Consider the following 25,736-nt stretch of genomic DNA (forward strand, 5'->3'; position numbering starts at 1 on the left):
TCTGGCTTCGGGGTTTCTATCACCACAGCCACCCAGGGAGCAACAGCCTGGCCCTTGACATTTCTCTTGCCACTGACCACCCCGCCGACGTAGCAAGAGGTCCCCTCGGGGCCCCAGTCCTCACATGGTCAGATGGGGGGTCCTTGACCCCTCCCCGTCCTGGGGTCAGGCCAGGAGGTTCAGTGGGAGCAGATGTTTAGCTCAGCCCCCTCTTGTCTCATGGCTCTGCGGGCTGGGATGGGAGAGGCCTGCATGGGGACAGAGGACTGACCAAAGGCCTTTAAGAGAGGGTCTCCGACTTCCCAGGGGGTCTAGGGGTTAAGACTCCGTACCCCCAACACAGGGGGCGCGGGTTTGACCCCTGGTTGGGGAAGGTCCTGCCTGCCTTGCCACAGGGCAAAGCCGAAACCAAACCAGCCAACCCCAGTGGTTCTCAGGGCTTCCCTGGTGGTCCAGGGGTTAAGACTTTGCCTTCCAATACAGGAGGTACAGTCTGTTCCATGGGTGAGGAGATTCCACATGCCTCATGGCAAAAAAAAAAAAAAACCACCCACACAATCCCTCCCCCGCTGTGGCTCTCAACCAAAGGGGATTCCCTCCATCCCCCAGGGATGTCTGTGGGACCGGGAGGTGGGATGCTACTGGCTTCTGGTGCTCAGGGACGCCACTCCACATTCTACGGCCCACAGGACGCCCCCCTCCAAGCAACGATGACCCCCCTCAACCAAGGATGACCCTCCCCAACCAAGGATGACTCCTCCAACCAAGGATGACTCCCCCAACCAAGGATGACTCCCCCAACCAAGGATGATCCCCCAACCAAGGATGATCCAGCCCCAGACTCAACAGAGCAGAGAAGGAGACACCCTGCTTCAAAACAGCACAGCTCTGCCCCCAAAGCATCCTGGGCGGTCCATCTTAACCACAATAATAATCGGATAGCACCTGCCCCGCTCCAGCATGAGCCAGCACCTGGGAGCGCTTGGCTCTCGTAAAGACTCCGTGGGACCGGGAGACCCGAACCATAAGCGAATGAGCGCTACCCATGCCACAGCAAGTCTACACTCTTGACAAGTATGAAGTCCAGTTGCCCTCACACCCACCCTGCGGGCAAAGCTCTCATCATCCCCATTTTCCAGATGGAGAAACTGAGGCCCAGCGTCACGTGCCCAATGCCCCAGGCTGCGGGCGTGGCAGTGCAGATGGCACGGGGAGCCTCAGCGAAGGGTCACCCCCAGCACGACCTGCGGCTAATGTGCTGTGGGAGGCAGGCAGGTGGTCCTGCCGCAGCCCAGACATATGGAGGAGCCTCATGCTGAGAAAACCCAAGACACAGCCTTGGCTCAAGGGACGAAGATGCACACGGCGTCCGAGAAGTGCTCAGGGGACGGAAGGATGGGCACGAAGAGCTGGTGGGTCAGGTAGGAGGGACCGGCCGCCTGGCCACCACCCGCCCCCCTGCCCCAGGGCCCCTACAATGGCGGCCAGCCTGGCTCACCTGGATGCCGTTCTCCTGCAGGTTCAGGTACCGTGTGTTGACGGGGATGCTGGCCGGGACTTCTGCCAGCTCTCTCCTGGTGCAGATTACCCGACTGGCCTGGTTGCTGCAGGAGCAGGCCGCAGGGCAGGAGGTGGCCGGCGGGGCGCCCCCTCCGGCAGCAGATGTCAGGGCCACGCCTCCCCCGCCGGCCCCCAGGGGCGGGGAGAAGAGCCAGAGGAACAGCAGGGCCCCATGGGGCCAGGACATCCTACCGGGCGGCAGTGGGGGGCACAGGGAGCCGCGGGCGCGCGCCATCCTCAATGTTCATGCTCCGCCTGGGCGCCGGGGGGCTGTGGTGTGGGGGGAGAGAAGAAGAGGCTCAGTGAGGGAAGGGACCTCCCCCTCCAGAAGCCCAGCTCCTCCCCCAAGTCCAGACAGCTCTCTGCTGCGGCTGCCACCCAAGGCTCAGGACCCAAGGGGCGAGGCCACCCCAGGTCCCAGGGATGAGGGCCCAACAGGCCGAGGGAGGCAGACAGCGGGGGCTGGCCCTCAGCACACCATCTCCGTGCTGGGAAGACTTTATGCCCATTTCCCAGAACAGAAAACTGAGTCTAGGGGGAGAGGATGTGCCGACAGGTAGAGACAGCAGCTAGGTTAAAAACTTGCTTCCTTGTGTGATTTCACAAAGGGATATCGATAGGTGGAGACGGAATGAGAGACGAGACAGAAGCGACAGACAAAAGGTGATGAGCCAAGCTGAGAAAGTCAGAGCTGGGGTCTGGCGCCTGACTCGGCATCCACCCAGGTCCCCTTGCCACCTGCACGTGCCTCTGGACGCCCCCTCACCCCACTTCTCCCTCCAGGGAGTGCTTGCAGAGGCCAGGTTTCCCAGGGACCTGGACACCCCACCCACCATCACACACGGAGCTCCTGTTTCCGTTGCGTCTCCTGGCAGCAGCTGGAAAGACTGAAGTTAGACTCAAAGGGGGACCTTGAAGGAGAAGGTGAGGTGCCAGACAAGGCAAGTAGGGAAACGCCGGGTGTGGGCAGGTGAAGCTGGGAGGAAGCCTTCGGGGAGGCAGGGGACTGGTGGCGATGACAGGGGAGGAGGTGGCCCAGGGTGGCAGGCGCTGGAGGCCACGATGGCGGCTGGTGGGTCTGTGCCAGTGGCTGCCGCAGGATAAGGCTGAGCCGCTGCTGGGGTAGGGGCTGGGTGACTGGGGACTCCCACCCGGAGCTCTGGGAGGGGAGGGGGCGGCGTGGGGTCAGGTCCTCCCACCACCATCTCCATTGGAGGAGAGACGGGCTAGAGGGAGATGGGCTAGTCATGACGGTCGCACTGAAAACAATAACTTGGGAATTGTGAGTCAGCCCCTTCTTGCGCCAGACTCTGCACACCCTTGTTTAAGCTCCCTGGGAGCCTCGGGAGGAAGCTGTGAGAATACCCAATTGACGGATGAGGCCACTGAGGAGCCTGGAGCTGGCTGGGTAGTGGCAGAAGGGGACTGTGGTCTTGGGTTTATCCCTGGGCCGCCCGGCCCTCCCTTCCAAGCAGCGTCTCCATCCCAAGCGCACACACACACGGCGCGCGCCCACGCCCGCGAGCTCTGCTTCAACACGGCTGACCCGAGAGTTTCCCACGCTGGGGAGTCCAGGGGGACCGGGGATATGGGGCGGGTGCGGTCTGCACAAACGCGCGCACCCTCAGCGGTGACGGGGCGCGCCCTGGCGCTCCCAGACCGCGGACCAGGGGCGGCTCGCCCCCGCACTCCGTCACGCACGCGCTCCCGCTCCCGCTCGCGGTTCCCAACATCATTGTAACTCGGATTAAAAAATAAAATGCATGTGCGTGTGTTCGTGTGCCTGCGCGCGTGTGTGAGGGGAAGAGCAACAGCTAGACAAGAGAGACAGAGCGGAGAGACAGACACGGTGGGGGGGGGGGACGCGGTGGGGGAGGGCTGGTCCTGGGTCTACACCCCAGACTCATCTTTCTGCCCGGAGGGCTAGGGAGCTGCGAGCGCCTCTCTCTGTGTGCCCTGCGAGGGCGGTGGGGTCCTCGCGTCCCTACTGCTCGGTCCTCGTCCTGCGCCCACCATGCCCGTCCCCACCTCACGAGACTGGTGAGAAGCCAGCCACCCGCCCTCCCCTCTCCGCCGCCCCCCTCCCCCGCCACCGAGCCCAGAGGCCGCGCAGGCCGAGGGGGCCAGGATTCAAGGCCGGGGAACCCCCAGATCGCGGTGCCCCTCGGGCGGTGAGAGCCCGGTAGCGCCCACCCCAGGTCCAGACCGCCGCTGCGTCTCTCTCCCCGCCGCCTCGGTGCCCATCTCGCCCGCTGCCAGCCCGCAGCCACCCCCACCCGCTTCTGCGGCGCCTGGGCCTCCCTCCCCTCCTTCCTCGCCCTCCGCCATCTCTCCGTCCTTGTCTCCCCCACCGCCCCCCGGCCCCCGACACACACCGCGAGGGACACTCACCCCAGTGGCTCGGCTTCCGCTGGGTCTCTCCCTGCGCCCCAGGCCCCCCCTCTGCATGCCTCCAGCCGCCGGGGGCTCTGCCTCCCCAGTCCTCCAGGGTTTCCCGTCGAGGTTGTTGGGGGGGGGCGCAGGGGCTTCTTGGGTCTCCCCGCGCCCCCCCCTCCTCGCCTGTCGCCCTTCCCACCCCCCCGGGAGGCTCGTCTAGGCCACTGCAGCAACCGTCTCCTCCTCCCCTCCCGGCTGGCCTCCTCCGGTCGGCTACCCCCGCCCCCACCTCCGTCCGCCCGCCGTCTCCCCCCGGGGACCCCGGCCCCCTGCTCTCTCCCTGACACCCCTGCCTCCTCCAGTCCCCCGTCCGCCTCTTCAGGGCCCCCCTCCAGCCCCCTCTCAGGCGCCCCCTTCGCTGTCTCGCTGCCCTTGGGACCACCAGGCCCCCCTCTCCTTCTCCTCCTTCTCCTCCATCTCCTCCTCACTCTCGCTGCTCCCCCATCACCCGCTCGTAGGTCGGTCGGGGAGCGCGTCTCGGTCAGATTCTCTGTCCGTCGGTCCGTCCGTCTCGGTCTCCCTCGGCCGGGCGCCGTCTGTCCCTCGCTCGCTTTCTCCGCGATTACAATTTCTAGTCACACGGCAGTGCAGAGCCAAGCTGTGCGCCTCGGCTCCCTCCCCCCTCCCCCCATCTTCTTCCTCGCTTCCTGCGCGGGGCGGGCGCCTCCCCTCCCTCCTCCTCGCCCGCCCCCCCCCAACCCTTTCCTTGCGCCGGAGGCCTCCCCCTCCCCCGCTAATCAAAGGCTCTGTTATCTAATTAACCCATTGGTTGTGGGCAGCCGGGGAAGGTCGAGGGAAGCGGGGGAGGAAGGTTGAAGGCTGGGCTGCCCCGGGAAGGGGGAGAAGGGGGGGCTCTGGGCCATGCCAAGCCCGGCCTCGTGGTCCAGACAACCTCACGGGCTGCAAAACCAGGCTGGGCGGGCGCTGGCCGCCCCCCTCCACCGCTGGCCATACCACCCCCTCCCACACCTGCCCCCCAGAGTGCAGACAACCTAGCTAGGGCTCCTCTGCCGGCAGGCGCTCCCCTCAGCACCCCAGAAGCTCCCCCAGGCGCTCCCCCCACCACATGGGCACAGACCTCCACCCCAATATACCAGCGAACCCGGGCCCACATCACCCCAGTCCTTCAGCCCGAGGGCCAACCCCTGCTCATATCACAAAGAAACCCACCCCAGGTGCAGTCCCCTCCTGCTGGACCTCAGCTGTTTCCAGCTACCTGCCTCCTGATACACTTCTGCAAAATGGGCAGGGCAGCCTCTTCCATTCATTCCATTCAACCATCAGTCAATGAATGCATCCATCCAACAGATTTTCCCCCTCATGTCCCTTCTATGTGCAGACGCCCTTAGGGATGTTGACAAACGCTACCCCCACCCTCCAGGCCCCACTGGCAAGCAGCAGTAGTAGAAAACCATAGATCAAGCACCAGGGGGTCTGGGTTTGCGTCCTGGACTTGCTGTGTGACCTCGGGCCAGTGACTTCATTTTTCTGAGCTGCAGAAAAATGTGGTGAGACAGGGATAATAATAGAATCTATCTCACGGGGCCACTGGGGGACTGACTGGCTCAGGAAATGGCTCTCTCTTGACAATAAATGCAGATCTGACCACTTCTTAACCCCACCACCATCTCCTCTGGGTGATCAGAGGTGCCCTGGTCTCCCTTCTCTGACTCTCGCCCTCCCTCCCAGACTATTCCCACAGGCGGCCTGAGGTGTCCTGCCCCGCCTCTGCTCAGCGGCCTCACACTCAGTCTGGGCAGGTGGAGGGGGTTGGAGGGGGCGGGTAGGTGTGTGTGTGTGTGTAACCTGACCAAGGTTAAGCGGACCCTCTGCTGCTCCCCTGCTCACTCAACCACTTCGTGACACACTAACTTCTCGCTGCTTCCAGATCCACGCACACACTCTTGCCTCAGGGCCTTTGCACATGCTCTTCCCAGTGCCTGGACCCTCAGGCGTCCCATCCTCCTTCAGGACTTTGCGCAGAGGCTGCTTTTTCAGTTCAGGCTAGCTTGAACACCTAGCATCACACAGCACCTCAGCCTCACACCAGAACATTCTCTGCTTCGTCTATGTTGCATTTGTTACCCTCTGACCGGGGCTTCCCTGGTGGCTCAGTGGGAAAGAATCTGCCTGCCATTGCAGGAGATGCAAGTCTGATCCCTGGAAGGGGGGAAGATCCCCTGGAGGAGGGCGTGGCAACCCACTCCCAGTATTCTTGTCTGGAGAATCCCATGGACAGAGGAGCCTGGCGGACTACAGTCCTTGGGGTCACAAAGAGTTGGGCTTGACTGCAGTGACTGAACAACAACGATGACCTCTTAGAAGCCCGTGAGTGTAAGCTCCTCAAGGGCAGGGGCTGCGTCTATTGTGTGCACTCTGGTTCCAGGCACTTAGACGGCACCTGGCACAGGGTAGGTGCTCAGTGAACCCCGAGTGGAGGCATCAGCAGGTAGGTTATCTGACTCATCATCTAGACGCCTTCCCTCCTACCATCACCCAGCGATGCCCCTCTCTGCACACTCAGCCCAGATACGCACCCCTAGCTGCACATCTCAGGCTTACCCCCTTACAACGTCTTGGATCCCGATGTTCCCTCCCATCCCAGGAGGCCAGCCTGGTACAACCGCCTTCAGCTGGACATCCGTGCCCACTCCTTCATGCCACCTGGCTGATCGGCTCCCAGATACTCTACCCAAGGTCCCCAGGGCAGCTATGCGCACCCACCAAACACAGGCCAATCTGAGGGGAGCCACACCTCCAATGCCACCTGTGTGGGCTACACTGCTGTGTGCCGAGGGGACATCTGTCCCCAGATACATCCCTCCAAACCAGCTAACAGGAGTGCTGGCTAACCCTCTTCATGGATGAGGTACATGCTTGACTCACACCATCTCCTTGAATAATGCCACCACAATGCACGAATGTCCGCCACATATCTGGCCCAGCGAGATCTCTACCCGTCGACCCCAGTGGCTTGTCACTGAGGTTGGTGCAGCAGTTACCCCAGCGATCCCCTCATGGCCCTTCCTACAGCCTTGCCCACCAGGGCTCCCTCTGGCTTTCCCTGGGTCCCCCCGGCTCTCCAGCTCCTCCCTTACCCTTTACCTCAAATTCTTGGGGTTTTCTTCATTTCTCCCAGCCGCTTTCCCCAGGCTCCTCGGGCCAAACACCTCGCTCCCTTTAAAGACAGTTCTTCCCTGCATTTGTTCAAGACCTTCACACCCCAGCTCTGGTCAGTTGTCAGTATTTGAGGGACTGGGTTCCGTGCTGGTAGGTTGGCTAGCATTTACCATAGCTCTTCCATTGGCCCTCTGACAGGGGACTGCTCTTACCCCCATTTCACAGACAGGAAAAGTGAGGCAGAGAGAAGCAAAGTCACCTGTTCAAGGCCAAAGACACAGCTGGGACGGGGCCCCTCCCTGTCAGCCTCCCCAGAGCTGAGTGGCTCCAGACTTCCCAGTTTGTCATGATAGCAGGGACAATTCTCCTGGGGGATCTGCTCAAATGTGACCTGCCTTCTGTGACCCCTACTGGCCAGGGTGCACCCATGACAGTGACGGGGAGCTCCAGTGAGCTTTCACTATGGGCCCAGCGCCAACTGAGTGCTGCCTGCCGTCACCTGGTGTGTGTGTGCTAAGCCACGCGGTCGTGCCCGACTCTTTGCAACCCTGTGGACTGTAGCCCGCCAGGCTCCTCTGTCCATGGGGATTCTCCAGGCAAGGATACTGGAGTGGGTTGCCATTTCCTCCTCCAGAGGATCTTCCCGACCCTGGGATCGAACCTCGTCTCTTAATGTCTCCTGCATTGGCAGGCAGGTTCTTTACCCCTAGTGCCACCTGGGAGGCCCCCTCCCCTGGAGCTGCTGGCTTTCCCCTGTGGCCCTAGGAGGTCATTGTCCTTGTGCCCGTTTCCCAGATGGAAAAGCAGGTTCTGAGGGCTGAAGGCACGGCTGACTGTCATGGAGCCCGGAGGCGGGACAGTTGGGATTGGAACCCAAGCCCCAGCCCTGGGCCAGGTCACTCTCACCCCAGAGCCCTGGAGAAGCCTCAACACTGGGATCCTCCACCGCTACGTGGTGCAAGAGACAAAGCAGACACAGAGCTGCAAGAGGGCCCGGAGAGAAGAGGTGTGGGAAGCACAAAGGGACAGACCCAGAGTCGGAGAGAGGAAGCAGAGACCAAGGGGAGCCCGGCGAGGGGGCAAGACAGAAAGCGTGCTTGTGTTCGACTCTGAGACCCCACGGACAGTAGCCCACCAGGCTCCTCTGTCTACGGAATTCTCCGGGCAAGAATACTGGAGTGGGTTGCCATTCTTCTCTCCAGGGGCTCTTTGTGATTCAGGGATCGAACCCAGGTCTCCTGCATTGCAGGTGGACTCTCTACCATCTGAGGCACCAGGGGAGGGAGAGGGAGAGGCTTCAAGGGGGAACAGAGGAACCTAGACAGGAAGCTGAGGGGGGAAAGTGGAGGCATGGAGGCACAGGCAGTCGAGGTGTGGGCCGAGGCCTCACCAGCTTCCCCATCCTCCCAAGCCCCAGTCCTGAGAACTCTCAGGGCATCGCGCCTAAGAGGATTCAAGCAGATGGCAGCTGGGAAATTCAGGGGCCCAGGAGAGGCGGGGCGAGGAGAAAAGGGAGGCAGGGAACATTCCTGTCGGGGCGTACTCATTTTTTTTTTTCTGGGGAAAGTTCAGAGGTGAGAGAAAAGATAGGAAATTGACTGCCGCCGCAGCAAGAGAGATGGAGGTTAGATCTAAAGAAGAACTTCCCGGCTGTGAGGGACTGGATGGGGGCAGCGGGGAGAGGAGCCTGGAGCCAGGAGGGTGGAGAGACATCAAAGCCGGGTAGAGAGGATCACTTCCCTCTCTGGATGTCTGTCCTGTGGGGGGGCCCGGGAGCTGTTAAGGTGGGGAGGGGGGAGGGTGCTGGCAGGCTTCAGGAATGGATGAAACAAGTTCACACGTGTGTCTCTCTGAGCCAGTCCACGTCCTGAATGCTTTTAAAATAAAAGCACCCCCAAAGCCTCAGGAGTTGACAGTCGCCTAACTTTTGAGCTAGAACCACCCTGGTAATAGGGCGGCCCAGACCCTTCACGATTGCTGCTGGGGACAGTTTGGGGTCTCAGATCAGGACTGGCCCAGGCTCCCCCCGGCAGGGGTAGGCTAGGGAGGGATAACTTGCTGGGTGAGGGAGCCTATATTTTCCTGTCTTCCCCCAACATCCCCCTAGAGATGCACTGGAGGGGTCATTTATTTGATCTTTCATATATTCATTGAAGGGATATTTACAGAGGGGCTGCCCTGCACTAGCTCCCGAGGTTCCACCCACATCCCAGGCTTGTTCCCTCCTCTGGGCCTTGGCTCCTGTTGTTGCCTCTGCCTGAAGCAGGCCTCCTTGGGTCTGCGCGTCTCCCTCTGTCTCCGTTCCGGTCTCCGTTCCAATTCTAATGCCACCTCCGGGAGGGTGTCTCGGCCTCTGCTCCCCATCCCACCCCTTACACTTCACTTCCTTCCGTTCACAACCCTCATGGCTGGCCCGACCTTATCTGATGGATCACGACTGGTCCTGCTGATTGCCTGTCTGTGCACTAGGAGGTGAGCTCCCCAGGCTGGGGGTTCCTCTGTCCAGCTGCATCCTGGATGCCTGTAACCCTCCTGGCGCCCACAGAGCCTCTCCACACTCGAGGAATGGAGGTGCCAGCGAGCGCCGCCTACCGCGCGTTCCCTGCAGGCTGCGGGGCCTCAGGGGCAGAGGAATCTGCCTTTGTTTGGGGGGAGTTAGCGGTCCAGAGGGGAAACCCACAAAGGGCTGAGTGAGAGCGTGAGCTCAGGGTTGAAGGCCCTGGAGCATCTCCGAGGGGCGCCGCCCCTGGCCGGGAGGAGGTGATGGCAAAGCTGAAAGCTGCAGGACCATCGAGAGGCTCTCAGGTGAAGATGGGCGGGCGCAGCGAGTAGGGTGGAGGGACCCCCTGCGTACAAAGCCCTGGGGACCAGAGAGGCGGATGGGAGCCGGGGATCTGCAGAGTCCAGCTCCGTCACAAAGACGTCCTGCCTCCACTGCCCGCTGAGAGGCAGGGGTGTGGACGCTGGGGTTGGGAGGCTGTGACAGGGGAGGGTGGGGTCCGCTCTGGGTTGGGAAGTCCCCCCTGAGTGGACTCTTGGGAGAGACTGGAGGCCAGGGGTGAGCTGGGTCAAAGGTCCAAGGGGAGAGGATGAGGCTGGGGCAAGGGGACCACAGGGATGGAGAGGAGGAGAAGGAAAAGATACTGCCGGTTTGCAACAGTGGCAGAAGCAGGCTATGAGGCAGGAGGAGAGGCCTGGGTCTTCTGATCCATCCAGGGGTCAAATTCTTAGAGACAGAGAAGTGGAGAGGGTGGGGAAAGGGGTTGAAGAGGGGAGGAGAACGGTGAGGTGGCTAGACACAGCTAACCGCAATCTTTACTTGTAGGTGGCAGACCAGCCATGCTGCCGGAGGCACTGGTGGAGGGACCCTGGGCTGGGTGCTCTGTGTCACTGGCTGTGCTACCTGGGGCCAGCTCCTCCCCATCTCTGGGCTCCCATTTCCTCCTCTAACACAGGATGTCAGTGACAGAGCAGCTGCGAGCTGGAGCAAGGTGGCCCAGGCAAGGGTGAACTGGGACTCGCAGTCCAGCTGGTGAGTGGGGAAAGAAGTGAACCCACTCTAGTCCCAGGTTGTTGCCAATTTTCTGCTGGGAACCATACTTTCCACCTCTGTTTCCTCATCTGAGAAACGGGAATTGAAAACAGGTACCCTATGAAAGCTGAGCATTGAAGAATTGATGCTTTTGAACTGTGGTGTTGGAGAAGACTCTTGACAGTCCCTTGGACTGCAAGGAGATCCAACCAGTCCATCCTAAAGGAAATCGGTCCTGAATATTCGTTGGAAGGACTGAGGGTGAAGCTGAAACTCCAATACTTTGGCCACCCGATGGGAAGAGCTGACTCATTTGAAAAGACTGATGCTGGGAAAGATTGAAGGCAGAAGGGGACGACAGAGGATGAGATGGTTGGATGGCATCACCGACTCAGTGGACATGAGTTTGGGTAGACTCTGGGAATTGGTGATGGACAGGGAGGCCTGGCATGCTGTGGTTCATGGGGTCGCAAAGAGTTGGACACAACTGAGCAACTGAACTGATCTGAACTGAACCCTATGACAGAGGCTTCCCAGGTGGTGCTATTGGTAAAGAACCCGCCTGCCAATGCAGGTGATGTAACAAACAGGGGTTCAGTCCCTCATGGTGGGGGTGGGGAATACCCTTGGAGGAGGGCATGGCAGCCCACTCCAGTATTCTTGCCTGGAGAGTCCCCATGGACAGAGGGGCCTGGCGGGCTACAGTCCATAGGATCTCACAGAGTCGGACAGGACAGAAGTGACTTAGCATGCAAGCATGCACCATATGAGAAAGGGCTGGGAGGGCAGGGGATGAGGAAAGAGCAGCAGCTGTTTGCCAGCCGGTGTAGGACCAGTTCAGTATTTGAATGGGTCACTGTCCCCCAGCACCTTCTCTCTGCGCTGTTGGGTGTGGTCACCGGCATGTGTCACTTCGAGCACTTGCCACGTGGTGCGTGCAACTGAGGAACTGAGCTGCTGATTTACTTTAAATTTATCTAGAAAAAAAATTTTTTTTGGCTGCATCCTGTGGCATGTGGGATCTTAGTTCTTCGACCAAGGATCGAACCCATACCCTTGTAGTGGAAGGGTGGAGGCCTAACCACTGGATCACCAAGGAAGTCCCACTTTAAATTAATCTAAATGTCGATGGCCACACGTGACTGTGGCCGTAGTGGTTCCTTTGTTGGGTGGCGTGGTACAGCCATCCCAGCGTCTCCATCCCAGTGTCTCCCAGCTCAGCCTCAGTCTCGCTGGGAACCAGTTCTGAGTCCCCGAGACTTGGGCTCCTGCTCAGACACCTTGCCCGACAGCCTCACAGCACTCTGGAAGGACTCTGAAGAAGATCAAAGCTGGAGAAATAAGCTTAACTGAGAGCAGGGCACCCAAGCCAGGCTGGCTCCACCTGTTATACAAGGCCTACTCTACGCCAGGCTTCTGCTGAGGGGTCCTTGGGCCCACTTCACAGAAGAGCATACTGAGGCGCCATGAGATTCCCAAGTCCTCAATGTACCCGTGACCACCTGGTCCTGGGTAGGAGCCCAGAGAGGGAAGGAAGCCGAACCTCCAGGCCCCCTATACTTTGCGTGACTCTGGATGTTGGGGTGGGAAGGAGCTAATACCACTGTTGAATTGAATCTACCCAGGAGAGAACTAGGACCTAGCCTGGTATTGATGGCTTTCAAAACAGTGGCCATTGCCTAAGCTTTGCAGCGCTGCATGGGGGTGAGTTTGCAGGCAGGGAGGGTCCTGGTGTGAGCCAGCCTGCCTGTGACCTCCCTCCTCCTTGCTTCCCTTGCTGTCCCCTGGAAGGGTGATGTTGCCCTCTGTTTTCCATCCCAGGGTGTGCAGAACTACTACATTTTTTTAAAAAAGGGGGAGAGGGAAGAGGTGGTTCTGCTAACAGTGACCAGAAGTTGAAAATTCCTTGAATAGGAGCACATTCCTTAGACATTGGTGCATCCAGATCCACGGGGACTTTGTGAAAGTGTAGGTTCCGATTTGGTGGGTCCAAGACAAGGTGGAGATCCTGCATCTCCCAGGGACGCTGGTCCTGCAGCAAATAGTCAAGGGCCCCTAATGAGCTATTTCATTAGAACCTAGGAAAATAGCTAATGATGAGGAAAAATAGCTAATCAACTTCCTTGGATGGTGGGGAATCTGTGGTCCCATATCTGTGATGGTATCTGTGATGGGCTGAGCGCAGTGCCTGACACATAGAAAGGTCTCAGTAAAGCTCTTCTGTGACTGTGACCCTCCTTCTCCTCCTAGATAGCGAAGCGCTGTCAGAGTGGGAAGAGCATGGCTGTCAGGGAGGCCTGGGTCTACGCTGACTCGCTCCTTTCTCGCCATGTTCCCCTCCGGCCCCCCAGGTGGGGACTCAGGATGACCTGTCTAGTGCTCTGTACGGTGCTAGTGGTAACAATCATTATTGTTGTTGTTCAGTCGCTCAGTCGTGTCCCACTCTTTGCCACCCCATGGGCTGCAGCACACCAGGCTTCCCTGTCCTTCACTATCTCCGGGAGTTTGCTCAGACTCACGTCCATTGAGTCAGTGATGCCATCCAACCATCTTACCCTCAGTCACCCCCTTCTCCTCCTGCCCCCAGTCTTTCCCAGCTTCAGGGTCTTTTCCAGTATTATTATTAGTAAATAATTAATAACCATTATTGTTTATCCTTACTGGGTCAGAAGAACATATCTTTTTCTCATTGTGACTCCATCCCTTACCCCCCCATATGTATATCCAGCATTTTGAAATGGATCAAAAATGTCCATTTATCACTGGGTGGAGGGGCCCACAGAATCACCTGAGGGGCCTTTGTGCCCTGCCCAGGCCCAGCTGGACACCTTCACCTTGGCAAGAGAAGTCGTCTGTGACAATGGGCCCCAGGGGATAGGATATGTCTTATCTCCTCTAGGGTTTGAAGGGCATTAACAAGATTGGGAGGCCAGAATCTGTGAGTTACCAGAACTCTAGTGCCTCCTTTGAAGTCCAACCTTCTGAATTGATTATTATTAACAATCTCATTATCGTTATTATTAACAATCCTAATTGCCACTCAGGGGCCTGATGGGCCAGCACGTTGCCCTCTCTGGGTCTCAGTTTCCCCCTCTGGAAAGCAGTGTCTCATCTGGGACAGGCAATCCACAGGGTGACCAGTGCCTGGGTTTGTGGTCCCAGCCCTGCCATTGTTGGCTTGGTGATCTTGGGCACAGGACCTCATCTCTCCCAGCCTCAGTTCCCCCTTTTGTCAAACTAGGGACAATGATTGTGCCTCCCTCCCAGGACTCCCGAGAGGAGATAACAGGACGAATCCGCATGGAATGACCCGCACACATCCTGGCCCAGGGTAAGTTCTAATGAATGTCAGCTCTTATCACTATCTCCAGCCCTGTGTTTGAGGGTTCCAGACAAGCGGATGGCAGATCCCCACACTTACTGCCTGGGGTTGGCCCTCTGGGAGAGCTGGAGCTGCTGCTGCTTTCTGACCCTTGTCACAGTGTTTGAACAAGAGCTCTGGGGTGTAAGCTCAACACTTTGACAGGAGTGTGGGCTGAGGGGTTCAGGGGGACCCAGCTGGAGACAGGAAGGGGGTGGCCTGGGTCGCTGCACCAGCCGCACCTCCTTCCCTCTCTCCTCCCCATCTGGGTCACACATGGGCTTCTCAAATCCCCCTTCCACACACACAGACCAGGACCCAGCGTTCTCACTCTCTGCAGCTGTCTTGGGGAACCAGCTGTCCCCTGGGATGGACTCCTGCCTGCAAAGCCCCCACCAGCCCATCTCTCAGGTGTCAGATGCAGCCTGTCCCCTCCACCTGCCATGACAACAGTTGCACGTAGGTTTCCAGGCAACAAGGGGGCATTCTGCTACTCTGTTAACTCTCCCGCCACCCCCCTCTCTGGCAGAGCCAACCCACTCTCAGGGACTGGGAAGGGAAAGGGGGTTCTTCCTAGCAAAGAGGAGGGGGTTTCTAAAGTCAAAGATGAAGAGGCTTCCTACACCCTGCCAGAGAGGAAACACAGTCATTCTCCCTTCACCCCGACAAGGGTGATGGCGGAGCAACTGATGGTGGGGCTGGGCACGGTCACGGCACAAAGGGGACCTCCTGTCACCCTGACTCCAAGATGAGACCAAGTGAAGCCCCTCCTCCCCTGGAACCGAGCCCCATGTCCTCTGAGACCTGCACTGGCACCAGGTGAGCTGTCAAGCGTGTACCTGCCCTTCCTTCAACACACAGGGAAGCCCACCCCTGCCTCTGGGCTGCAACCTGACGCACGGGGGACACGGGTAGGGTCTGGGGCCCACCCTGGCTGCCAGTAAGCCAAGGACGGGCTGTGACATGGTGGCTTCATGCAGCACTGGCTCTAGACACCTCAAGGGGCTGTGGCCATGGAGAATTGTGTGTACTCTGCAGCCTGGTGGTCTTCTGAGTCTTCCCTCCCTTGGTGTGGCAGGGAGGCAGCCCCTGGCTCCAAGGAGTCTCCGAGCTGGGGCAAAACTGCCCCAAAGAATGATGGAGCAAGAGGGACAGGCAGAGAGAGCCCCAATTCTGGAAGAAAACCAAGGGAAGAAGTGTAGACAGTGCGTGTGGGGGGTGGTGGTAAGAGCCACTTGGAGGAAGAGAAGAGAAAATAGCAGAGGCGGAAAACTCAGCTGACTATAGGGTAGGGAAGACAGATGGATGAAGCAGGTTAGACAAGAGTAGGGAGGGCGGGCCCTCAGGCACCTGAGCACAGCCCATGGCTACCCAGAGGTACGAGGTGGGGGAGAAATATTCAAAAGAAGCTGATAAGTTGGCTATTTTTTTTTGAGGTATAATTGAATATCATATTATATTAGCTTTAAGTGTATAGCACGAAGGACTTCCCAGGTGGCTCAGTGGTAAAGAATCCATCTGACAAGCAGGAGACACGGGTTCGATCTCTGGGTCAGAAAGATCTCTCTGAGAAGGGAATGCCTACCCACCCCCGTATTCTTGCCTGGGAAATCCCAGGGACAGAGGACCCTAGCAGTCTGAAGTCCATGGTGTAGCAAGAGTCGAAGACGATTTAGCGACTAAACAACCTCAACACACAGCATAATAATTCATTATTTGCAAAATAAGCACCACAATGTCTAGTTTCAAGTCACCACATATAAACAGTTTTTCTCCTGATGAGTTTTTTTATGTGAAATCGCTAATTAAAAAAAAAAAAGTTGGCAACACATTAAACACTTTAAAAGTACTGGGGGAATTAAGACTCGTGGTCTTCAGGACACCAGTGTAACTGCTCAGGGTTGTGGGGAGGGCGAGTGCATGGGTGCAGGAAGCCTGGCTGAAGAGAAATGGAAATAGAGGCAAAGGTAGACAGCGCAGCTAAGACCCGAAGGCACTGGGCTGGGAGGGGGGAGGTGAAGGGTCAGCCGAGGGGAGGGACGGGACAGGGAGGCGCAGAGATAGGACAGGAGGTCCAGGCGCCACCTTGGGACAGATGAGCAGCCAGGGAGGCCACGGAGGGTGTGAAGGAGGGGGAGGGTGCGATAGAGAGCAGCCCCACCGTGTAGGGAGAGGAGACAGGTGAGTCAAGAGGGTCGGGAGGGGAGGCACAGACCCCGGAAGACGCTGAGACCTCCGCGCTTCCGCTTCCGCCAGGAGACCTGCCTCTCCCCACCGGCCTCGGTGCCTGTGTGCGTGTGCGCGCCGGACCCTGGCTCCATTTTCCAGAGATGCGTCAAAGGCCGTCTAATACCTGATGTCTTAATTCTGCCGAGCTCTCTGACTCGGGGCACCCGGGCACTCTCCTAACTTCAGGGTGGGTTGGAGGGCGATTGCTTGGGTCCCTTCAACGCGCGCACACACTCTCACACTGACACACTTGGCCCCTCGAGCTGGGCTCTGAGACTCGACCAGAAGCACATGGAGTTGCACCTTCACAGCTCTGAGGCCACCGCCTCCGCGCCTCGACATTTGTGTCTCTGTGAGTGTGAGGTCCCAGGGCTACCAGGTGTGAGGGCCTCTCTCTGGCCGCTTCGTCTCTCCCTCCGGTCTTCCTCCCTGGCTCTGGGTACCAAAGCCGAGTGTTTAACTGGGTCTGTCTGATTCCACATCTGAGTCTCTGGCTGCGAGTGAATGACTCGTGTGTGTGTGTGTGTGTGTGTGTGTGTGTGTGCGCGCGCGCGCACGCACACACGCTCATGTGCACCTTTGCTTGCACATGCCTCTGTCTTTTGCACACTCTCCCTCTTGACCTCCACCGATGGCCGACTCTGCAGCAGGCTGGACCCTGTGCCTCTTAGTCGCCCCTGCACCTTTCTGGTGTTGGGGTGCCCCCGGACTCCCTGTCACCTGTGCCCGGGTCTGTCCCCACGCTCCCAGAGTCTGTGGCTCCCTGTGTCTCTGCCTCGCCTGCTCCCTGTGTGTGAGGATGGTGTGTGTTCCCTTCTCTCCCCGACTCTCCTTTCTTTTGGAAATTAACTCCGTGTCTGTTTGGCTCCGTGGTGATGCGCCCTAGTTGTGTGTGTGTGTATTTGGGAGTCGGGGCCCCGTCTCTCACTCTGGCTGTGCCTCTCCCTGTCTCTTCTATCTCCCTCCCTTCGCTGCCTCGTCTGAATCCCTCCCGCTCTGCTCTGTGTCCCTCTTTCCTGAGTGTGCTTTCGAACGCTCCGGTGCTAGGATCAGAGGAGACCCCAGGGAAGAAGGACGGTGGGGAGGGGAAAAGGAGGTGCAGGTGAGAAGGAGCAAAGAGACAGGAAGAGGGAAGGGGGCAGATCCTGGCCCAGGTCGGGGGTAGGGGGCGGGGAGTTTTTTAAGCGGGTAAAAGATGATGCCCGCGGCCTGGACCAGGAGGGAGCGACGAAGGCTACTCCCAGCTGCCGCCGGAGCCCGAGTTCCTGTCTGGCGGCTGCGCGGCCGGGAACTTGGGATGTGAGGCGCATAGCAATGGGGCGCTGCGGAGCCTCGACTGCAGCTCCCAGCTGGGGAGGGGGTGGGGAGGGGGCCGAGGGGCGGCCCTGAGGCTCCCTCCCCCTCCCCCTCCCCAGCTGGGCTCTCCCCAGGGGATTTCCTCACCCTGAGAAAGTCTCTTCCAGAAAGCCTGGTCTGAGGCTGCAGGGAGCGGGGCGGGGAGAAGGGCCCGGGGCTTCGGAAGAGGTGGGGGTGGGGAGGGAGGGGGAAGATGGGAGTGCCCGAGAGGCCGGTTAGGGGTGGGCGGGCGAGGGGGCATCCTGGGCCTCAGGACCCCGAGGCCTGCAGAGAGAGTGGCTGGACCCCTGGCCTGAGAGAAGGAGGAGCCTGCGGATGTGGGGGCTTGAAAACGTGGGCGGAACCCTGGACAGAGGAACCCTGGACAGAGCCTGGGTCTCGGGCTCCCAGGGACTGAAGGGGAGTCGGGAAAACCTGAGGGTCCGAGGAGAGGTTCCAGAAAGGAGGCTCCTACGACCGGAGGACGGGGACTAGGGGAGCCCTTGAAGTGAGGAGGCGAGGATGGAGGCCCTGAGTGAAGAAAGGTCACAGAAGGGGGTCCGGGACAGAGCAGGATGGAGCGAAAGAGTCTGGGAGTGCTGGAGAGGAGCTCTAGACCCCTGCCCAGGTGAGGGTCCTAAAGAGAGAGGGGAAGTGGTAAGGATCCTGAGGGGAACAAGGTAGGGACTGGGGGCTAGAGGAGAAAGATGCTAAAGTTGGGGTCTCCTGGAGAGGGGATCAAGGGAGGACATTGGGGAGAGAGTGAGAGACGGGGGTAGGGGGTGCGGGGGGAGAGATGAGTGGATCCTGAGGGGAAGATGAGGAGCAGTTAGAAGGTCCTAGAAGAGCAGGTATGAGGGAGGGAAGGCCTGGGAGGGCAGCAAGTGGGGGAGGGGAGGGCCCCAAGCGGAGAAGGCTAAGGACGGTGGGGGGCAGGTAGTGGTCCCAGAGAGACACGTGCCTGGGGATGCAAGGCCCCACGAAGCAGAATGGGGTCAAGGAAGGAAGTCTTGGGAAGAGGGAGGGACCGGGGTTCGGTGGCCCCGCAGTCAAGGTTGGGGGACCCCAGAGGGAGAAGGGCTGCAGGTTGGGGAGGGGGTGTCTCATTCCCCAGTCACCCCTCCGATTTTTCCCATTCTCACTTCCCAAACTCCCCGGTTCTCCCCGGTTGCCACGGCAACCGCTCCTGCCAGGCGCGGTCACCAAGGAAACCCCGTGCCCGCCTCTCCCCCCCTCTTCATCACTGGAGTGCCCCCCCCCACCCCAAGCAGCATTGGTGTGGAAGGTGGGAGGGGCAATGGGGGGAGAACTCGGACTCCCCGACCCAGAGAGGGGGCCCAAACCTACATCCAGCGAGGCCCCCCCCCCTCCCCGCAAGCCTCCATCCTCAGCCCCACAGCTGGATACGCAGCGACCGCCAGACGCGCATTTCCACCGCCCATGCCTCGGCGGCGGCGACCCCCCACACAGAACTAAGAACCCCCACCCGACCGCCTCTCCCACCGGCTTCTGCTCTCCAGCAGGCCCCGCCCACTGTCCTCTGCCGCCCCCCCCCATCCCGGAGGAGGCCTGAGACCACGGTCCCCTAATTAGAGAATGCCCCCCCACCCCCCAGCGCCCCCGCGGTTCCTCCTCCCGCCCCCGCCCGGGCCCTTCGGCGGCTACTCACAGCGAGGAAAGGGGCTCCTTCCGGGGGACAGCATGCCCAGCCAGCGGGGGGAGGACCCCCCCAGTGAGGCACCGGGATCCGGGGTGCGAGGCCCGCTGCGGGGAGGCGCGGGGGGGCGGGGCTGCGGCCGGGCCCGGGGCTCTCGCGTTCTGTGCCCCCCTCCCCGGCTATGGATGGGGAGGGGGCTTCCGCAGAGGCAGCGGTGGGGTTCGGCGGGGGGTGGGGGGCCGCTCTGCCTCCTCGCCCGCCCGCCCGCCCGCCGCCCGCCCGGCGCCCTGGTCCGCCGGCCCGCCTTCCTTCTTGCCTTCCTTTCTTCCCTTCTTTCTTTCCTCGCTTCCTTCCTTCCAGCCTTCCTGCCTGCTTCCCTCCCTCCCTCCTCGGGCCGCCGGCGCCGCTCTCCCCCCACCCCACCCCCCCCAGGCCCCGGCCCCGGCCCCGGCCCCCGCCTCGGACGGTGCGGCAGCGACCGGGAGCAGCCGAGAGCGGCAGAGACGGGAGCGGAATACTGATGATGGAGGGGGAGCGGGAGGGAGGGGAGGGAGGGCGCCGGGAGGGGGGAGGCTGCCCGGGAAGGAGCAGAGGGGGGAGAGGAGGGAGGAGAGGAAGAAGGGGGGGGAGGAAGGGAGGGAGGAAACGGGGGGGGAGGGCCGAGGGGGGAGGGGGACGGCCGAGGGGGGAGGGGAGGGGTGAAGCGGGGGGAGACAGAGACCGGGAAGAGACAGAGGGACCCGGGGACGAGCCAGGAAGGATGGAGGGAAGGGGAGAGGGAGGCGAGCTTGTCCTGCCCGGGATGGGAGGCTGGGAGAGGAGCAACTCCTAGCGCACCTTTGGTAAATATTTGCAGGGGCGAATGCGGGAGGGCACGGCAGGGCCAGAGCGAAGGGGTGGAGGGGAAGCGGAGCTGGGGAGAAGGAAGGGGGCAGGCAGAGGACAGGACAGGGACCTCGAGGGGAGAGATGGTCGGGGGCCTGGAGGAGCCCCGGGAGCTGGCAAGTGGGGGAAGGGAGGAGGAAGGGGAGAGGTGGGAGAGAGCTGGAGGAAAGGTCAGGGAGCTTTGGGAGGGGCGGAATATGGGGACAAGGAGGGAGCCCCGGGGAAACCGAGCCGGACCGAGATGAGAGGACGGAGACCGAGGGAGGGGTCGGGGGAGAGGGGAGGTCCAGGGCAGCGGAGGAAGGAGCCTAGCAGCTAGAGCCGTGAAGGCAGGATGGCAGAGGGAGGGCGGGGGCCTGGGTAGGACTTGAACCCCACGGGCTGCCCGCCTCGTCACCCCTTCCCCACTCAGCACCTGAGAGAGGATCCTCATACCCACTTTCCGGATGAGGACACTGGGCTTTCCGGGGGACCAGGGCGGCAGTCTCTCAGCGCGGAGTCCCGGCTCTGCACGGAGTATCTTGGAGGAGCAAAGAGGACGTCGGGCCCTGGCAAGGAGCCCCTGGCCCAGATCTGTCGGGTGGCAGGGCAGAGGATGGGCCCACACCCACCCCGACCCCCACTGCGTTCTCTCACCTCCCCAGGTGTTGGCAGCGGGTGCTGGGGATACATTTAGAGCTGTGAACCCGCTCTGCACCTTGGGTGCAGGGAGGTGGGGAGAGGCCGCAGGGGCCTCTGAGAGGTCACCTCGCCTTCCTCCTGCCTCATCAACTCCCCCCCAGCCCTGCCATCTGCTGCCCCCAAAGGCTCAGGGACCAAGGATGGGGGGCATGGGGGATTAGGGGGCAAAGAAATTCAGAAGGGGGCTCAAGGGAGGCAGCCCCTATCCCCAGCACTGAATTTCCTCCCAGGCAGGAAATTCACCTCTTCTTTGTCCCACCCCCTCCCCCAAAGTCCGGCTACTAACTTTGGACAAAGAGAGAAAAGGTGCAAGTTCTCTTAGTGGCAAGGTCCCTAGAGAGACTGACTCCTCTCTTTTTTCTGAGAGCCCCAGGAGCAGCCGATGTACCCCTTTCTTCCCCACAGGCAGAAATAGGGTGAAGTGGAAGCCTACTTGGGGAAAGAGAGGGGCTGGAAGGCAGGGAGGGAAAGTAGGTCACCTTTGGGTGCCTAAGAAGCGGCTGTGGGTCGTGACTGGTTAATGAGATATGAGCACTACAGAGAAGGGAAACTGAGGAAGTGGAGAGAGAGGGGCCGGGGCCTGGGAGCTCCAGATGGGTCGTGGAGCACTGGGTCCCCACCTTGGTGCTGCTACAGAAACCGGGTTTAGGAGATGGGAGGTGTGAACATGGCCACCCCAGAGCACAGCATAGTACAGGCTCAAGGTCAGTGGTGATAATGGTGGTGAAACAGTAATAGTAATAACAGCCAGCGTCTCCTGGCTTCGGTGAGACCCTGGACACTGTGCTGAGTACAGCATGAACATCTAGATGATTCCTTACAACCAGCCTCAGCTGGACTTTCAGGGATGCTTGGGCACTGGTGGACACAGGCTGAGCAGGATCTGGGGGGCCCCTGCTGTGCCCAGAGTTAACCCTTCAGTTCCTGGAGGCTTGCTGGTGAGAGGCCAGAATGGGGAAGTACAGAAGAATTTCCACACATCTTGAGCCCAAGCTTTCCTGGCCTGGTCTGAACCTATTTCAGAGAAATGTAAGAGCACCAGGACAGGACTTCCCTGGTGGTATAGTGGTTAAGAGACTCTGCCTTGCAATGCAGGGGACGTGGGTTCAATTCCTGGTTGGGAAACTAAGATCCTACTTGCCACACGCTGTGGAGCAGCTAAGCCTGTGTGCCACAACTGAAGAGCACGTGCACCCCCAGTAGAGAATCGTGCGCCGTCATGAAAGATCTCCAGTGATGCAACTAAGGTCCCATGCAGCAAAAAAAGAAAAAACACTAGGAAGACAGAGGCGGGTGGGGCGGCAGGCTGCAGGTGATGTGGATGCCTCTCGGAGGAAGTGGCATTTGAGCTGAGATTTAAATGATGAGGAAGCAGCCGCCTGGGTGTGCAGCAGAGTCCATGGGCTGAGGAGGTATGGCGAGCAGAGGCATGGGGCTGGCTGCAGGCTTGGCCTGTTTGAGAGAGGAGATGGGACAGGTGTGGCAGAAACAGCAGACACAGGAGAGCAGAAAGGGAGGAGGAAGAACCCCAGATTAGAGCAAACAAAAAACCAAGCCCAGGGGACTGTCTGTCCCCTAAACTTTGTCCGAAAGCTGAACTCTAGTGGCAGTCCTGAGCAACCTAAACCTTGATCCCCATTTTTTTCATGCACATTTTCAACCCTGAGTGGGGCTTATGATGGACCAGAAACTCTATTACCTAAGAAGGAGTGGCAGTGACCCCAAGACCTCCCCTCCCCTGAATAGTAATGGACAGTCAAAAGGTACGTTTACCATTTCAAAAAAAAATCAAACGTAAAGTATAGGTTTCCTTTGGGATAGCATTTCAGAGGCTAACCCCAAATCAAATTTCTCTGCTTCAGGCTGTAAAAAAAAAAAAAAAATTTTTTTTTAATCCACTCTTTGTCTTAACCGGTCATCTCACCCTGATCAGAGTTCTCATGGACAGTTAACTTTACCTTTGATAAATAAAATATGGGCCAAGGAAGGAAATTTTCACTTAAAGTAATTTGGTTTTCCCAGAAAACTCTTTCTAAGTGGGATCCATGGGACCTAATGGCTAGAGGTGTCACATACACCCCCACCCCCAGCTATGTTCCTGTATTTTGTTCAAAACACTTGCACTGAGCAGCTACTGTGGATAAACAAGTCATAAACAAGATCGTCACTGACTCGGAGAGTACTAGGTGTGGGAGAATGTCACAGTGGGTGCTCAGGTAAGCTCTGATCTAGCCTCCAGTTCTGACCTTCACTGTTGTTGTTCAGTTACTAAGTCACGTCTGACTCTTTGCAACCCATGGACTGCAGCATGCAAGGCTTCCCTGTCCTCCACTACCTCCCAGCGTTTGCTCACATTCATGTCCATTGAGTCAGTTATGCCATCCAACCATCTCATCCTCTGTCTCCCCTTCTCCTCCTGCCTTCAGTCTTTCCCAGCATCAGGGGCTTTTCTAATTGGTCTGCTCTTTTCATCAGGTTGTCTAAGTACTGGAGTCTCAGCTTCAGCATCAGTCCTTCCGATAAATATTCAGGGTCAATTTCCTTTAGGATTGACTGGTTTGATCTCCTTGCAGTCCAAAGGACTCTCAAGAGTCTTCTCCAGCACCAGACCAGCCCTAAACATGTAATTGAATAAAAAGCATAATGTGTGCAGAACAGCTGTGTCCAGCTGTAGCCCGCCAGGCTCCTCTGTCCATGGGATTTCCCAGGCGAGAGTCCTGGAGTGGGTTGCCATTTCCTCCTCAAGGGGATCTTCCTGACCCAGGGATCAAGCCTGCATCTCCTGCATTGGCAGGCAGATTCTTTACTGCAGAGCCGCCTGGGAAGCCCTGACTTTCACTGTGCCTCCAACCTAATCCCTAATTCTTTGGAGAGATGGCAACTGCTGACCAAGGGACACAGAGTTAGGTGCAGAACAACGTCCCTGTGAGCTCGCTTGTCCAGTTTCTAACCCATCTGTGTTTGTCCTGAGTCAGTGTGGCTGGCCATGTTTCCCAAAGGTGGCTGCGACAGCCCCTCCACTCCCATCCCGCACACTCTGATCCTCCTCCATGTGTGTGTCCCTCAGAACTGCGAGGGCTTTTATGACCTTTTAGACCAATGGAGTGGCAGAAGCAACACCACGTGACTTCCAAGGGTAGGTCATAAATGAGATGCGCCTCCTGCTTTGCTTGCTGGAATCCCGGCTCTTGAGCCTCTGGTGGCTTCATAAGCTGACTAAGGGCACTGAGGCCGCTGTGCTGGGAGGAAGCTCAAACTGTCCTATCCAGGGAGAGGCCACCCAGAGATGCCCTGACACTACCTGAAGAGGGAAGAAGGCCCGTGGCTGTGTTAGCTCTCCTTCCGTGACTGCCCTAGCCGCAGTTTCACAGCGTCCGCTTTAGAGCCAGAACTGCCAGCTGACTGTTGCCCAAATTCTTGACTTGCAGAGACCTGAAGAGATAATAAAATTATCTTGTTGCCTCAAGTCGCTAATTACTGGGGGTGATTTGCTGTACAGCAATAGTTAACGGCAACAGTCACAGACACGGGACACGACACTCTACTTCTTTATATTAAACAGGCAATCTCAAACCATCTACATCAATCAGTGGTTGAATGTTTGGCTGAAATAAACTGAACCACTCTGGTCTTGGTTTCTAGATATTGCTCCCCCTAAAAGGAACCAGACTCCTCAGGAAAGTAGCTGCTTCTGGGTGTGAGGCAGGACAATTACAAAGTAAGCCTGGGACAGTACTCAAATACTAGTGGGGCCAGTTCAAAGGGACCTAGGAGCCAACTTGAAGGGGTTTCTCATTGGCAGAAGTTGGGACAGTTGGAGGAATGATGTGATGTTGGTAACGTGTGTGTGTGTGTGTGTGTATGAAGTAGTTCACAGTTTCAACGTTAGATTTGTGCTATGTTTTTTGAGTTGACGTATCTATGTGAAGCTGGGGTTTTGGCAGTGCTGTGCTTAAAAGCCAGCACTGCCCTGAAAATCTTTGTGGAACTGGAAATGAGGGTCGTGGTGTCTAATCTGATTCTGAAGTTTGAGAGGTTGTGCAGCGCCTAACAGTTGCACACAATCCTGTTAGTGGGCAGTTAGGATGAAACAAAATGTTTTTTTCTTTTGATTTATGTACATTACGTTTTCCATTGGTGCTAACTGTTACATCACAAGGACCTAGCTACTTAATAAATGGAAGAGTTAGGTATTCCTTTAGGGTCTTGAGGAATACCATGAAAAAAATTACTGAGGCACTAAAGGTACTGTGCAATGAGGATGTTTCAGAACCTCTGCTTCAGACTTAATTTCCATCCTATAGAAAAAAGGACAGAGGAACAAGTCAAAAGACACTATGAAGAAATGATCAGACAAATCCAGAAGGTAGAGAACCTGACAAGGTTATTGGCCTGGTCTCTTAAAAGTCAGTGTCATGAGGGAGCAAAAAAAGGGGGGAGTAGCAGTTTTAGATTGAAACGTATTAATGAGACACAACCTGTGCTCAGTCTCTTGAGTCGTGTCTGACTCTTTGTGGCCCTGTGAACTGTAGCCTCCCAGGCTCCTCTGTCCATGGGATGCTCCAGGCAAGAATACTGGAGTGGGTGGTCATACCCTCTTGCAGTGGATCTTTCCAACCCAGGGCTCAAACCTTCGTCTCCTGCGTTTTCTGCATTGCAGGCGCATTCTTTACTGCTGAGCCACGGTGGACGCCCCCAAACCAGATGCAATTGCATAGAGCTTGCTTGGATCCTAGTTTGAAAGACAGTCTATGGGCAATTGGGAAAATGGAACTTAAACCTGATCTTAAAAACGTTAGGGAATTAATGTTAGTCTTCTCTAGTGTGATAATATGATATTGTGATTATGTAGGAGAATGTTTTTACTCTTAGAAGATTCATGCTGGAATATTTACACCTGCAACTTAACTTTTAAAAAGTCGACATTTGAAATGTTAACA

At 58.3% G+C, this 25,736-nt stretch overlaps 1 protein-coding gene across 2 annotated transcripts in view; it reads right to left on the reverse strand.

Annotated features, from left to right (window-relative positions):
- Window positions 1–19,574, reverse strand: part of LRRC4B (leucine rich repeat containing 4B) — a 42,520-nt gene extending 22,946 nt beyond the window's left edge. Inside the window, exons 1-2 of one of the 2 annotated variants that reach the window (XM_069551328.1) lie at window positions 19,243–19,574; window positions 1,499–1,830 (exon numbers count right to left, since the gene is read on the reverse strand). In XM_069551328.1, coding sequence (XP_069407429.1) covers window positions 1,499–1,795 — 297 coding nt within the window. In that variant the 5' untranslated portion in view covers window positions 1,796–1,830; window positions 19,243–19,574. Of the gene's footprint in view, window positions 1–1,498; window positions 1,831–3,951; window positions 4,041–19,242 lie in introns of those variants that run through there. The other variant, XM_069551327.1, reaches the window with a different exon arrangement.
- Window positions 19,575–25,736: the final 6,162 nt, after the last annotated feature.

The sequence above is a fragment of the Ovis canadensis genome, chromosome 14, assembly GCF_042477335.2.
Source record: "Ovis canadensis isolate MfBH-ARS-UI-01 breed Bighorn chromosome 14, ARS-UI_OviCan_v2, whole genome shotgun sequence".
Taxonomy (NCBI): domain Eukaryota; kingdom Metazoa; phylum Chordata; class Mammalia; order Artiodactyla; family Bovidae; genus Ovis; species Ovis canadensis.